Raw genomic sequence first — 14,291 nt, 5'->3', positions numbered from 1 at the left:
AAAATATTCAAATACCAAACAGCACTGATGAAGAGGAAAATGAATTAAGCATTTATTTGTTAGAAATATCCCCTTAAAAATAGCAAAAGAAAAATATATATTCTGTGGGAATGTGTGGGGATTATACGCGTACCTATTTACACACCGATACTTCCACCATCAACATCCTCACCAAAACACACATGCACACGCACGCACTCGCACACACACATTAGACTGGAAAAGTAATTATTTTTATTTTTGTTGTGGTTTGTTGTTGTTGTTGTTGTTTTGGTGTGTGAGTGTCTGTGTGTTGTTTACTTTTCCCCTGGGAGAATATTGTTAGAATATGTTAGAATATAAAATAGAAAAGAAACAACTACTTTTAAGAGCTCAAGCTTATTTGATTAATACCCTGAAAAGCACTGCTTTTCTCATTAGCATAAAATACATGAAAAATCAAGTTTAATCATTTTGGATTTGAACGTGTACCACTACCAGGTTCTTACTACTGATTTGGCTTACTTTGCCCTTGGAACTACTTGTGTAATTATTAAAAAATACCTTTAATTTCTCCCAAGATATAGGAAAAAATGTCTGATCTCTGACCACTTGTATACATCTGATCCCCCAGTGTCATCCCCTTTCTAAAGCACTTGAAGCATGTCATATAGTGGCAAACATATTCCTGTTTTATACATAGTGCATTCTGTTTCGCAGTGCTTGAAGGCAATTCCTGCCCTCTGCTTCTGCTCTTCTGAAGAGAAAATGGAAAAACAACCCTTGGTGGTATCTCGTCAGAGGGCGTAGGTGAGAGCTGTCCCTCTGGAGGCAGAGAGGCGAGAAAGCTCATCTTCAACACAACATCATCCTTGGAGAGGTACAGAGAAAATTAAGAGGCAGAAGGTCAGCTCTAAGCCCTCACACCCAAGGTATTTTCAGAAACCCCAAGAACATGTAGGAATGACAAGAAGCAGAAGGAATGGCCTTTAGTGGGTGGCTCCAGAACGTGTAATTTATTCAACCCAAGTGCAAAGGTGCTGAAGACCCTGTTCCATATTTAGGAGAGAAAGCAACCGGAGACCTTGGACCTTCATCTAGATCTCTCTGGCTGAGAGAAGGCCGCCTTTAGCTGGAAACACCCTGGAATCGCCATTGGTAAGAGCAAAGACCTGAGAGGATATTGATAACAGTGACTTGGCTACTTGCTCCCCAGATACCAAGGGCACCATTCCCCCTGTCTCCTTCTACGCAGCCCTGGGAATTTTCCTGTGCATGACTGCTGCAAGGATGCTCAGCGTTCAGCCCTTAGGTCTCTGCTTGTCTTCAGTAGTTGCCTGTAGGTCCCACCGAGTTACATTAACTGCTTGTCTCCTGTCTCCCTGCCCTGTTAATGACGAGTCAGGAAAGTTGAACACCTTGTATGGTGCAAGCTTTGCTGCTTAGAGCTTGAGTTCTTGGCAAAAGCTCATTTCCAGAGGTACCTTCTCTCAAATCCAATGGAAATCATCATTTTCACTGCTATCAGCAAAAAAAACTCCCCAGTAGTCCCTGGGACTCCATCCTTCCTACAGCCCAAGAGAGGTTAAGATCTTTTTCAAGTTACATTGTCACTGCAGTGTAGCACTAACCTATGTTCACACAAAGCAGCAGTTCATTACAAAATCCCTTATTACAGAGACAAATCAATGAAGGCTATTAAGTCTATAATCACTGAAGGCAATTTTGGCATCACAGGAGCCTTTCACACTCTGAAGTAAAGCTGGCTGTGGCCTCAATCAATTAAAGTGATGCCAATTACATTGCCTTGAAGCTCAGCGCTAACAACATCTCTTAAGATAACTGCCAGACTCAAGAGTGTTGTGGTTTTTTTTTGTTTGTTTTTTTTTGTTTGTTTGTTTTTGTTTAATTTTGTTTTGTTTTTAGGCAGGAAAAAAAAAACAAAACAAAACAAAACAAAACAAAACAAAAGACCTAATTGAAAGACTGGAAAGGTGGAAAGGTGAGTAAAAGAAACAAAATAAAACCAAACCAAACCAAACAAAAAACATAATCCCAGAACCACATGAAATGCTGTTAAAACACAGGCTGGGGAATGGTTAGGAACACATATAATTGGTAAGATCAAGCAGAAAGATTTTCTCAGTAGGTGAAATGAGTGTCTTTGCATACAGTTGCATTTAAGCTATGGTTCTCGTAACGTATCCTGAGGAATTGCATAAATCAGGACCTGTGATTAACAACCAAAACAAGACACTGGATGTGGCCCTGAGCAAATTGCTGCTGAAGCCGGAATCTGTCAGATCTGGATCCAACAGGGTGCGGCCCCTCTCTTCCAGGGGAGGAGGAAACCAGGGAACACGGCACTGCCATGCGGCGATGCCACCTTCCGGACATCATTCCTGCCAGGACATCAAATACCAGGCACAGGAAAGGGAGGGATGGCACGAGATGGTGAGGCCATGGCCCAACACCTCTGCAGCAAAGGCAGGGCTTGTTGGAGACAGCTGGGCAAAGGCCCAAGCCCGCCACGTGCAGGAAGTTTATTTCATCACCTGGCAAACTCCAGCTTCCCGGGTTCTCTGCAGTCTCTTCAGGAGCGGGCAGGTCTGAGATGCCCAGACGTGAGCCTGCGCTTAGCCTGGCACAGATGGGAAATGAGGAGGGTGCCAGGAAGCCGCTCCCCTGCCTCCTGGGCCATGGCTTGGGCCAGTGCCCGTCACCACACCACGGGTGCTGACTGCAATAGCTACAGGCTCACGGGGAAAATACAAGCTGGAGCAAAGCACCAGAGCGAGTAACCAAACCGAGCACGTTCTGTGGCTGGTTCAGCTCCTGGGCTGGAAGGGCTTTTCCATGAGACCCACAGGAATTTTGTCCAGGTCCAACACAAGTCCCTCAGGAGTCCTTCCACTCTGCGTTTCCCTCCTTTGCCTCACAACACGTGCTTCACCACAGAAGAGAACAGAAGAGTTTAGGAAACTGAAAGACTCTGTTAGAAGAAGGAAAATACTCCAGCAGTTTTGCAAACACACTGAGATTAATGCATTTACAAGAAGATTATTTTAAAGTAATTAAAAGCAACTGGGAACAAATTCTGCTGTGTTTTCAAACTCCACTACAGCAATTAGACTGAAGACAGCACATGGTAGATAGCACAACAGAATGAAGAGTAGATTATTTTATGCATAAAATGCGATCTTTTTCAATTTATGTAGTGGCTCTGATCTTTTCGTTAATCTTTAGCACAGAGCATGGCAGTGCTGCTCAGCCATAGGACCACCAGATGGGGCTGACTGCAGTGAAGTTCAAGCGCAGCAGGGCAGTGACCGTGCTCTTCGCAGCAGGGTAGGAGAAACCCTGCCACATGCAACTGATGTTGCAAATCCAGGCAGTCCTCATCCACACGTCCTGTGAAGCCTTCTTCCACAGACACATTTATCCTCCGTCTTTAAAATGAAGCAGCTAAGCTCAGCAGCAGCTATGGCAGTGAGTTCCACAAGCTGGTTTTATCCCGCAAGAGTGCCAGCGCCCCGAAAATTATACGTGTATTGCAGTCCCCAGAGAATTAACCTGATTGCAAAGACCACTGAAGGAGGTAGGACACTCCAGACCACTCCCTTGGAAGCAAAGGACAATGCTGCTTGTGTCATCCTAAAGATGCAGAAGTGTCTCCACCTAGCTACATGGGATGTTCACAGACCAAGGCCCTGTGTCCCAGCAAGGACGTGATCACCAACACTTACAAGCTCTGTTTTAAGCAAGCAAACAAATCAGAATACACCACAACATGAGCCAGGAAAGGTTTGCTGTTACGCTTAATTTCTGCTACACCCCTATTTCAAATGTCCCAGACACTGGATGCTTTACGAGATCTGCTTCTGAAAATGCCTCAGAAGAAATAAACAAAACCAACACTCTTGAGGGGAAGGCAGCAACAGGGTTCAGCACTCACCAAGGAAGAGTAATCTCTAACTATAACAAAAATGTGCAAAATGCATTAGAAGGCACAGAATACATAGGTGTATTCCACTTGATCCCCATTTATTCAGCTAAATCTCTCTTGTGATCTGTTAAGTATTGCTTAAAAAAAAAAAAAAGCCTTTTATTGGGCATATTTACATAGAAGACTGGATTTACTGCAATGTAGCCTTCCAGGCTGTCCACCAATGTGTTATTAAGCTGGGCTGGGAAGTGCAGAAAATAATGTGAATTACTCCACTGGGGAAAGGAGCCACATGGTTGGACGTTGTTTAGATGCGACAGAGATTTTCATTTAGTCCCTCCTGCCCTGACTGTTACATTACTCATCTTTATCTCCTGATTACCAACATAAATTTATTTCTCCCTGAAAATATAAAACTTTAAGGTGAATGGGTGGGGTCCTTTCTCTAAGGGGATAGGAGGACATCATTTACAGGACAGATCAGTGCACTTCATAGGGTATTTCATGACAATGCTGACTATGAATTGCTTTTTTATGTAATGCAGCAACACCAACCAGATTTCCTGTCCATTACAGCAAGAATTCAAAGGTAAGACATCAACACTGCAGTGCTGTATCTGGGTGTGCACTCAGGTAGCTGGGATCAGAGGCTGCCCCACTGTCACCCCACTACGAGTCACACCAAAGCACAAACCATCTGATCAGCAAACGGACAGGGCTGTGTTCCTGGAAAGTCACGGCTCGCTGGGATTTGGGAATGGTGGCCAAGCCTTGGGTGGTGGTGAAGGGAGGGAGACATGAAAGGCTGTGAGTCTTCTGCGATTCCAGGCTGCCTTGATAACCTGGAGGTCAGCCCGGGGGGACGAATTTCAGTAAAGCATTAGCAGCAGGAAGGTGTTCTGTCATCATTCATGGCTGAAGAGGTTCTTATCCCTAACGAAGGAGCTGGAACTAATACCAAGTTGATTCTTCTTTTTCTCACTAACCCACGTCGCTCGGATGAGGTTCTAGCAGCATATTCAGGGTTAAGCACACGGACAGCAGTGGGAAGCTTTTGTGAAAGTAACTGTGGTTCCCAGCTTCTCAGCTTTCCTGGATTAACAAGCAGGTTCATTCTGCGAGGGCTGTCATGTTCTCGAACTCTGCAGCAAGACGAAAATTGGACTTTGCTTTTCTTCAGTGGGTGTTTTTTAGTGACACATCCTGGTTGTCATCTCTTTCTGTAAAACAAGAAGGGAGATTAAATAGCAAAGGGCATTTGTTGTAAAGTATGCATATTCCTCTTCCCAATTACCATTTCGGCATCTGTGCAAACTCACCTATTTTTATATGCCACCATCCTTCTGCTCCTCTCTGTCACTTTCAAGGACAATGAACGTAATTGGCAATTAGCATGCTGCTTTCTGTCACTGTTGACAGCTTTAATACCTCACTAATTCCCTAGCCCTGCCATATAAATGGTGCTGCATCCCACACAAAAGGAATAAATCACCTGACAACGTACTCAGAGGTAGAAAACTTCTAACTTAATGTGAGAAAAAGGATTCCACTGTACCTACATCCAACAAGAAACGTGGAGATACATTTCTATCTAATAATTTCTGCCTGGAAATTACGGACACACAGGGCAAGGCTCTTCCAGGACTCGACCAGAGCTGTGGAATTTGACCATGATGGCATCTGGGAGCATTCAGACTGCATTAGGAACTGGGGCCTGGGATCCACAATGGGATTTTATTTTATTTGACTTATTTATGGGCATTTTGATGCACACTGTCTGGTAGCTGACTATCCTATTCTATACAATCCTTCATGCTGGTCAGCAGAAATGCTGGAAAGAAGTATCAGATGGGTCTGTACTTTTCTAAATTTCTGTCAGAATTTGGAGGTGAAAATGTGTCTTGCTCTGAACAAAGGTCAAGTCTTCTGTGGGAACAGGGGCATGTTAAGATCAAAAGTCTGTTATTTTGTATGGGTTTTGGCAAAAGATGTAGGAATAAGGAAAGAAGCCCCAGATTTGAGGTCAGGCTTGAAGGGCTGAAGCACCTACAGGTCAGTGGGGCCATGCAGATTCTACCTTTGGCTCTTCTTTCAGTGTCTCCAGACCTGTACAGCATTTCCTATGGAAATTAGATTTACCAAGCTGGCAGAAGTTTCTAAAAATCGTAGCTTGCTTGAATAATTTGTTATGTGTGTCAGAATATAATGCAAAGGCCTTGGCAGTCTCTCGGCATAGCAGGTAATTTATGACTTAAAACATGGAATTGTAGGATTTCTTTCCCCTTCCAGAGCTTTAATTGGTTTCTGTTCCTGGTTGTTTCACAGACTATCTTACATCACCTGTTATTTTGCTGTCATGCAGGTAACAGAATGGGATATTGTCATTTGCAGCTGCTATAAAGGCAATGCAACTAGTCCAGCAATTTCTAGGGTTGTCTGTAATACCCACAGTGATCCACACAGTAATCCAAACGGGTACTTGATTCTCCCTCTCACTTGTTAAAGGTGATGAAGGTAAACTGTTGTGGAAGGATCTGTCCCCTTTTCCTGTTAAATGTTGGATGTGCTCTGCCACCCGTGAGTTTTGGTGGCACGGCAGTGTCCCCAGGGGCGTTTTTGCCAGCCGGGGACCTGCGGTGTGTCTCTGTGCTCCCAGCTGCCTCCACGCGGTGGTGCCAGGCTTTCAGGCCTGGGGAAGGACTGCCGCTCGCACAGCATCTTCTGCAGGAAAATCTTCTATTTCCCCCATCTGAAGATAGTCTGTGCGATGCAGCACCACCACTCCTTGCTGCAGCTGCTGCCCAGCATCTGCTTGTGGGCAGGCAGCGGCATCTATCTCTGCAAAAGCAGCATGCAGGACAATAAAGCAGCACCAGGGTCCCTGTAAAAAACCTGGCCATGCTTCTTCGGGAGCAGTGGGAGGCAGACTCTCCCTCTCAATGAAATAATAAAGCTTTGTAAGCAACTCATTCAACACGCAAAATGCATTTCCACTCCTAAATAAAAAAAGTAGTGTCAGAGGTAGGAGATGAGACGTGGGTAAATATATCCAGGCAAAGGAAAGAGCAGGAGCCTGGGTTATCTGTAAACCAGAGTGCTTTAAACCAGCTTGCTATGTGAGTGTCTGAAATGTTTCAGCATCAATAAATTGCCCCTGCAAGTTTCACTGCCCAGGTGTCATGACCCATGGAGCTACAATGCCACTGAGCTCCGCAGTTTGGACAGAAATTATCTCTTACTGTAACACAATTCCTGCCCACGGCTGTCCCTCCCTTCACCTCTGTGATACTGCTAGGACAATGGTGTCCACCATCGTCCCCCCAACTCCTATTTCCCCCACCCAACCCTGTCACAACAACGTTGCTGCAGAAGGCTCTGCACGTTTTCTCCCAGCTTCTGCTCAAAGGGTCTTCTTCCAGCACCTGCTTGGTTTTGGTCTGGAAAATGTTCACCGAAGTTACAAAGTCAGGAAATCCTTGAAACCTACAGAGTATCATTATCTTCTGATGCACAGAAACCTCTTCTATACTGACCTAGATTGTTATAGATCACAGTGCACAGAAATACAGAAACACGGTCACATTGCATTCCTGTACATATGTGCACGTTTCTACTTATTTCAGACAACGAGCTGAAAATGCTTTAAAAAAAAAAAAAAAAAAAAAAAAAAAGAAAGAAAGAAAACCGTCAAGAAGTTAATTGGTCCATGCTTTGCGACAGTGACCTACTTCTAGCTGTTTTTTCTGTACGGGAATTTACAAAAAGGAAAGATTTTATTATTATTATTTTTAGAAAGACTGATATAATTATAAAGCTGGCAAAGGGCAAGTTGGCCTCAGCCAAAACTCTGGTGCGAGAGAGGTGAGACAGGGCCCAGCTGCTGAGCCTTTCACAGAGCAAACCTGGGGCTGGGACCTCTCCCAGCCAGGGACTGTAGCAGCCAGCCTCTCCCTTGGCATGGAGCCTGCACCAAAGTCTCCCGTGAAATTTGGAGGTACCAGGGAGACTGACACAGCCCCATGCCAGTTAAATCAGCCCTCTCAGACCTCTCCAGAGATGTGGCTCCTCAGCCGTCCTGGTGGTGCACAGCAGAGATGAGCACTGCCTTCAGCACAAGCTCAAGGCTAAGTCTTGTCCAGAGCTTCTTGAGTCTTTCTTGCTTGTGCTTCTCTGAAACCTAACAGGTTGTTTTAATTTGGGGAAAACACAGAGGTACATTCTTGACTAATGATTACTCATCAAAAGCATGTTAGGAGTACTTCCCAAACTGGGAAAAGGACAACTGGTTGTGGTCTGCCTGCAGACTGGAAGTGCTGAATGCCTGGCAAGGACAAGGACAGCCAGCCCCACTGGAGGATGAAATGTCCAGGCCAGGCAGCAAGTTGAAGGAGTAGGTGTGGAGATAAGGATAGGCACACACAGGCATTTTTTGAAGATGTTTAAAACTTTCAAAGTCTGCCTGTACTGACCAAACACCCAGAACAAGACTAGCAGAAAGCTCCACACCTGAGCTGGTGAAAATAGATCCAATTCCCCTTCAAAAGCAATTACCAGAAATTCTAGAGTTTTATTCTGTACCACAGCATTCAGAGGCTTGTTCCTTCTCCCAGTTTTGGGTCACACAACTCAAAAAAAACAAAGGCAGAAATGAGCGGTGTTTTCAAAGCCAAAATACAAAGCAGATATTAAAGCTTCGACCCAATCTGTGAGATGACTGTGCCCAGAGAACAGCCACCAAAAGACAGCCCCACCAAAGATGGGTTCCCCACCAAAGAACGATGTTCTTCTAAGAAAATGGTGTTGCTACGCGTGTGAGAGTCAGAATTAGAGTAGCCAAAATGTAAGGCGTAAAAAACCAAACGTCACCCCAGCACCAGCATTTAATGGAAGCAAATGCTGGATGTTGGGGGATCCACGGTCTGCAAAAGCTGATGGGAGAGTGGGTGAATTCACACACGTGAACGGCATGAACAACATCACCCTGTGAGTATGCCACTGCTGTGCCAATTGCCCTCACTGAAACGAGCACGGGTCATGACTTCTGCCACTTTTGCTGTTGTGGTTTTCCCCACGAAGATTTCAACAACTGATGAACCATCATCGTGCGGACAAAGGTCTCAGTATCCTGGTCACAAAGGATGCTGTTTGCTGGGAGGAATGCAGATCACGCCCTCCAAGATCCAGCGTTGCACAACTGATCTATATTCAGACAGCTAATTAATCAGGATAGGAATGCTAAAGCCATATTTGTAACAAGTTATTTGCTAAACTCCTTTTTTTTTTTCTTTTTTTTTTTTCCCTTGTGTTTTTAGTCATACCTTTTATCTTCATTTACAAGTTGTTTTCTCCAAAGTTATTTTACAATTTTTTTAGTTGCCACTGTCTCTGCACACCAATAGAAAAAAAAAAATGACAGGCTGGTAATTGCTACTGTCCAACAGGCAAATTGATCATCTGGGTATTTCCTTTGTTACAACTTCTTTTCCTTGAATGAGCCTCAATTATGATGATGCTTAGGACTAGATTAATCCCTCCCACAATCTGCTTGGTTCCAGGGTAGATGTTTCAAAGCTAAGCAAGGCCTGATGATAATCCTCGTTGATCACTCCTGAATTTGTACAGCAGCGTTTGCAGGACACAGATAATATTCCTGTCTGCAAATGTAATCCCTTATCACTGGTGACAAAGGCACTTCATCAACCGACTGCACATGGCAGCAGGACCAGGAGATCGCACTGAGAAACGCACCTGTCAGTGGGGTTGGGTTCAGGCAGCTGATACACACACAACGTGCACTCGGGTGACTGACTTGCTTAAATAAGTCATGTTCCCAGGATGTGCCTTCACCTCCTGCATGTTTGTTTCCTCAGTAACAATGGAAGAAACCTCCTTCTGTGGCTGGTTTTTGTGTGTCTTTCCCTTGGCACTGAGGTCATGCAGACTGAACAAGCAAATGGTGAGGCTATCTTTAGTATAAAAGTTTGCAGATTTTTTTTCAGACACACCAGTTCTCTGCTATAAGCTACAACATGGTTAAGGTTTCACATAAATCATTTTGTACGCTAACAGATCTATAACAAGGGCACAATAAATGCATTTTCATGTTTTCTTCAACTTTTTACAATTACAGATGGAAAAACCTGTTTGATCCAATTCTGGACAGTTTTGCCACTGTCTGGTTCTACCTGCAACCAGAACCTGCAGGTGTGACCTGCAACCCTGCCTCCCATCGGCGACAGGGCACCAGAAGGGGCCAAGGAAGGTGCCCAGCTGTGGTTCCAGCCCAACAATCCTGGCTCTGATTCAGCCAACAACTTAAACACGGGCCTAAACCCATGGGCAGGAAGCTCAAATGCAAGTAGAGGGGACACTTATCTATCCATTATCAAAAACAGAGATTCAGATTTCCTTTTTGTACCACACCTGATCTGGAGTACCCCGTCATTTTTTGTGGCTTTGTAACCACAATTGCCTTTTTCTGTTCTTTTTTTTTTGTTGTTGTTCTTTTTTTATTTTTTTTCTTTGCTGCTGTAACCAGGCCAGCTACACCCCACACTTACTAAATGAGCACACATAATTCACCAGGAATGCAAGATTCACATTAACTCATCAGAAGCATTGCCTTAATTAAATAATTATGGATTTTTTGACAGTCATGCCTATAGCAATATTGTAGGAGTTCCTTGTAACACAAAAATGAAGGAAGAAGTGCAGAAGTACCAAATGGATGCTACTGACAGTTACTTTCTCCTCTAAAGCTTTGCAGGACTGAACACAGTTGGAAGACCAAGCTCCTTCGAAGTTTCCTGTTCTCACTTTACCCTAGACTATTAACCCTAACTCTTTTAATCTGGTATTAATAAATCTCTTTGAAGTACAAACGCGTTGCTGTTTATCACAAAACAGGAAATGTGGGCTAATTTGGAGAAGCCCTTTTTATTCAACAGCCTGTAATTTACATTCATTAGCAAAACTTTAAAACAGGATTCATGTGGTGTCTCACCAGCGAAAGAAAAATATACTTCTGTAACCACAAAATAGACAGAAGTGTGTCAGAGCACAAGATGGCTCAATGGCTAATCCAAAGCACCACACAGAACCACACCAAAACCTCTGGTGAATCACTGACATGCAGAAAATTGTCAGTAGGACTGCCCTTCAGCCTTCCTGTTCTTCGCACCGTACATTTGGATTCAGTGTAAGCAAAGCAGCTGACGTGATGAAAATAGTCATTAAAAACATGCATGCCAGAAAGGATCTACTCAAAAACTCTGGCAGTGCAGTGCATCTTATGACTTTGCTTTTTTCAAGCATCACAGTTGAGAATTCTGCTTTTCAGCATTGTTAAGTCCTGATGTTCTCATCTGTTTCCATAATTTCTTACAGGAAGTGGAGGAGATGAGGAAAAAATATGGCATTTCTTTAGATATCACTTACATATTTTTTGATTTAGTGATCAGATTCATTTGTTGAGAAATTTTGGCAATTTGTACAGAGTAAAAGAAATCCTGCTGTGTATTATCACCATACCTTGTTGAAGTGGAAAAAAGGGACTGGCAGCAGGGAATGCTTGGTTTCTTCTTTTTTATTTTTTTTCTTTCCATTTTTTTTAAGGAAAAAAAGATACTGATGGCTAGTTAGAAGCAGTGACATGCCTTGCCTGAATAGGGACTCTTTTACTACAGCAAACAGCTGGAGAAAATAAAGAAAAAAAAATAAAGAAAAAAGAAAAGAAATAAAGAATCTAATGACTACTTTAAAGCTGACTTAGCTACTAGTTATTTATTTTTGTATAATACCTGGGCAAGTAGTAAGGCAGCCTACCATTCTGAAATGAGTGACCGAATTTATAACTGTGAGCAAGAACATCTCAGGGAAACTACTATGAATTTATACAATAAAACTGACACACAAGTACCTGAGTTATGAGCATTTTTAGAATAGCTGTATGCATGCATTATATGCACGGATAGAACCAGCGAGCACACACACACAGCCTCTGATACCATTATCTGCATGCACACGCATGCGAGGCGTTCGTTCTGCATCTGCTGTTGAAGCACTGGGCTGTTGAAGACACTTTTCTACAAGGTGCATGGCAGATACTCAGTAGGTGAATTCTGTTTGAAGAGGGGCTGATGGTCAATTCCATCTAGCAGAAGGCGTGGCATGCAATTTTGTGGGAGTGCAGATGTCGGAGGAGGGACGGGAAAGTTGGGTGCCAGTTTGTCTATTAGGACAATTTCTTGTTACTGAGAGGGTTTCCTGCCCTCCCTTTGGAAGTCCCAATGCCAATGCATGAGGAGAGCAGAAAGAAAAGTTTTTCACACAGAAGCTTCACTGGCAGATTTCAGAGTCAGAAACTGTTCATGACAGATCAATTAGACACTGACCAGTTATCCTTTCTGGAGCACCACCTATGGCTCTGAACAAGATTAAACCTTATGGGTTCCCTACCTAAAGCTTAAGCCATCTGGACAGAATACAAAACACACTGGAAAGTCTAGAATAAAAAAAAATAAAAATAAAAAAAGACAGAGATACCTTTAAAACAACGTGCTAGTATTCTTCTTGTCTTGCTCCTTTAAGTGCTGCAAAATGGGACAACTCAGAAGGATCCAATGGGCTGTACTTGTAATGAACATCAATATAAAACAGAATTGGGTAGCTATGAAGGATGGTGGTAACAAAAACACAATGACTTAATGAAATTAGTTCTTTGCTTTCAAGCTTAAACTGTCCTTTGCTGAGTGGCAGATCATTTATAAGTCAAGGTTTGAAACTGCTTATTTCACAGCCCATTGATTTATGGGTGCCAACGTTGCTTTCACGATGGCTGGATGTATATATGGAGAAAACGGTCTGGAAAAAAAATGCAAATTCCAGTTTCACCACAAACATAAAAAACAGCCAAGCAGAAAAAGCAATGATTTGGGAAAAAAAAAAAAAGAAGAAAAAAGAAAAAAAAAAAAAGTGAGTTACGAAAGGTATAATTCTGTTTAAAAATCTATGCTTGAGAAATGTATCTGCAGTAGAAGCCTCATTTGATCATCCTGTTTAACTCTGCTGTGTTTCACCTGAGCGTGCCCTTGTTGAAATGCCAGTAGTTTGCCATGTTTTGTTAAGCCTGCTACCGCTGTTTTTTCCACTGTAAGCTCTGGAGGGGGCTACTGACAGATGGGCCATGTTTACAGTTTTTCTGCAACATCTATGGCAATGAATTTCTGGCAATGAAGTGCCTGATGAATAAACATTTTTTTTTTTTTTGTGGGAGACAAAGAGGCAGCAAAACTGCTAATTATTTTGTGAAAAGATGTACTGTTTGCAGTAAGCTGTATGTCTAACAGCAGCTACTTGGGCACAGGAGTGACAGATCTGGGGACTGATTCTTATGCCTTGCTGTACCTACCCCTGGGAAAGCAAGAAGTAAAAATGAGAAACTCATAGTGTTCACCTGAACAGCATTTGCTTCGAGTACTGCTGAATAGCTCATCCTGAAGCAGGGTGAAGCTTGGTTCATTGATTTGACTTTTGTGTGACTCCCCCAGCCAGTGGCTGCACTGGCTCAAGCAGCTGCTGCAAGCCCAAGGTGCCACATTTTCCTGTGTCAGACTGCGCTCATTGTGGCATAAGATGACTGTGAAACCATACCTTAAGTGATTTTTTTTAAATAGATTAAAGAAAATATTGGATGGAAGACCTGGAGGTGGAAATACTGCCTCTTCACAACAATGCCACACGTACAGCAGGCATTTTTTACATCCCAGCTGTATACAAAAATAACCCTTCCTTTTCCTCGCGTCACTTTTGGCCATTCTGCTAAATGTGCGCACAAACCTGTCCATGGGGTACAGAAGCATAAAAACCAGCACACTGTGCAGTACTGGTGTTGGTGACAAAACAGCACATGAATATACCACCCAAGACTGTGGGGCTACAATTTTCCTCTGAATTTTGTGGGAAGATATCAAATAATCCCACTGACTGAGAAGAAAGTGCTCCAGATTTACATCAATGTAATCAGGGCAGCAACGCAGCTCTGAAGCATAAAATATGGGAAGGTAGAGCTTTTACACAAACCTCGCTGTGAAATTTCCTGAATTAATTTTAACTTTGGAATCCTACTGTCACTCAGCCCATGATGGGTTTTTGCAATTAACCTACAATACAGCTTGATAAGGGAGGAAAAAAATACAAACCCTGAACACAGTTTAATGTTTAGGTTGATGTATTAAACACTCATCTCTTTACTTGCTAGACTGCCTGGGTAAACCCTAGAAGTTCCAGGGAACTTTCTCAAGTTCCCACTTGAGAAAGGAAGTTTCCTAGAGAGATAAAAAAACAAACAAACAAAAAACATGTAAGT

At 43.1% G+C, this 14,291-nt stretch overlaps 1 protein-coding gene across 2 annotated transcripts in view; it reads right to left on the bottom strand.

Moving 5' to 3' along the window:
- Window positions 1–838: 838 nt before the first annotated feature.
- MOB3B (MOB kinase activator 3B) overlaps window positions 839–14,291 on the bottom strand; it is a 90,129-nt gene continuing 76,676 nt past the window's right edge. Inside the window, exon 5 of one of the 2 annotated variants that reach the window (XM_082783370.1) lies at window positions 839–5,145. In XM_082783370.1, coding sequence (XP_082639496.1) covers window positions 5,116–5,145 — 30 coding nt within the window. In that variant the 3' untranslated portion in view covers window positions 839–5,115. Of the gene's footprint in view, window positions 5,146–14,175; window positions 14,251–14,291 lie in introns of those variants that run through there. The other variant, XM_082783369.1, reaches the window with a different exon arrangement.

This window comes from Aythya marila (genome assembly GCF_965140915.1).
Source record: "Aythya marila genome assembly, chromosome: Z".
Classification (NCBI taxonomy): Eukaryota; Metazoa; Chordata; class Aves; order Anseriformes; family Anatidae; genus Aythya; species Aythya marila.
The sequence above is the reverse complement of the archived record's forward strand: the minus strand, read 5'-3'. Positions and strand labels throughout refer to the sequence as shown.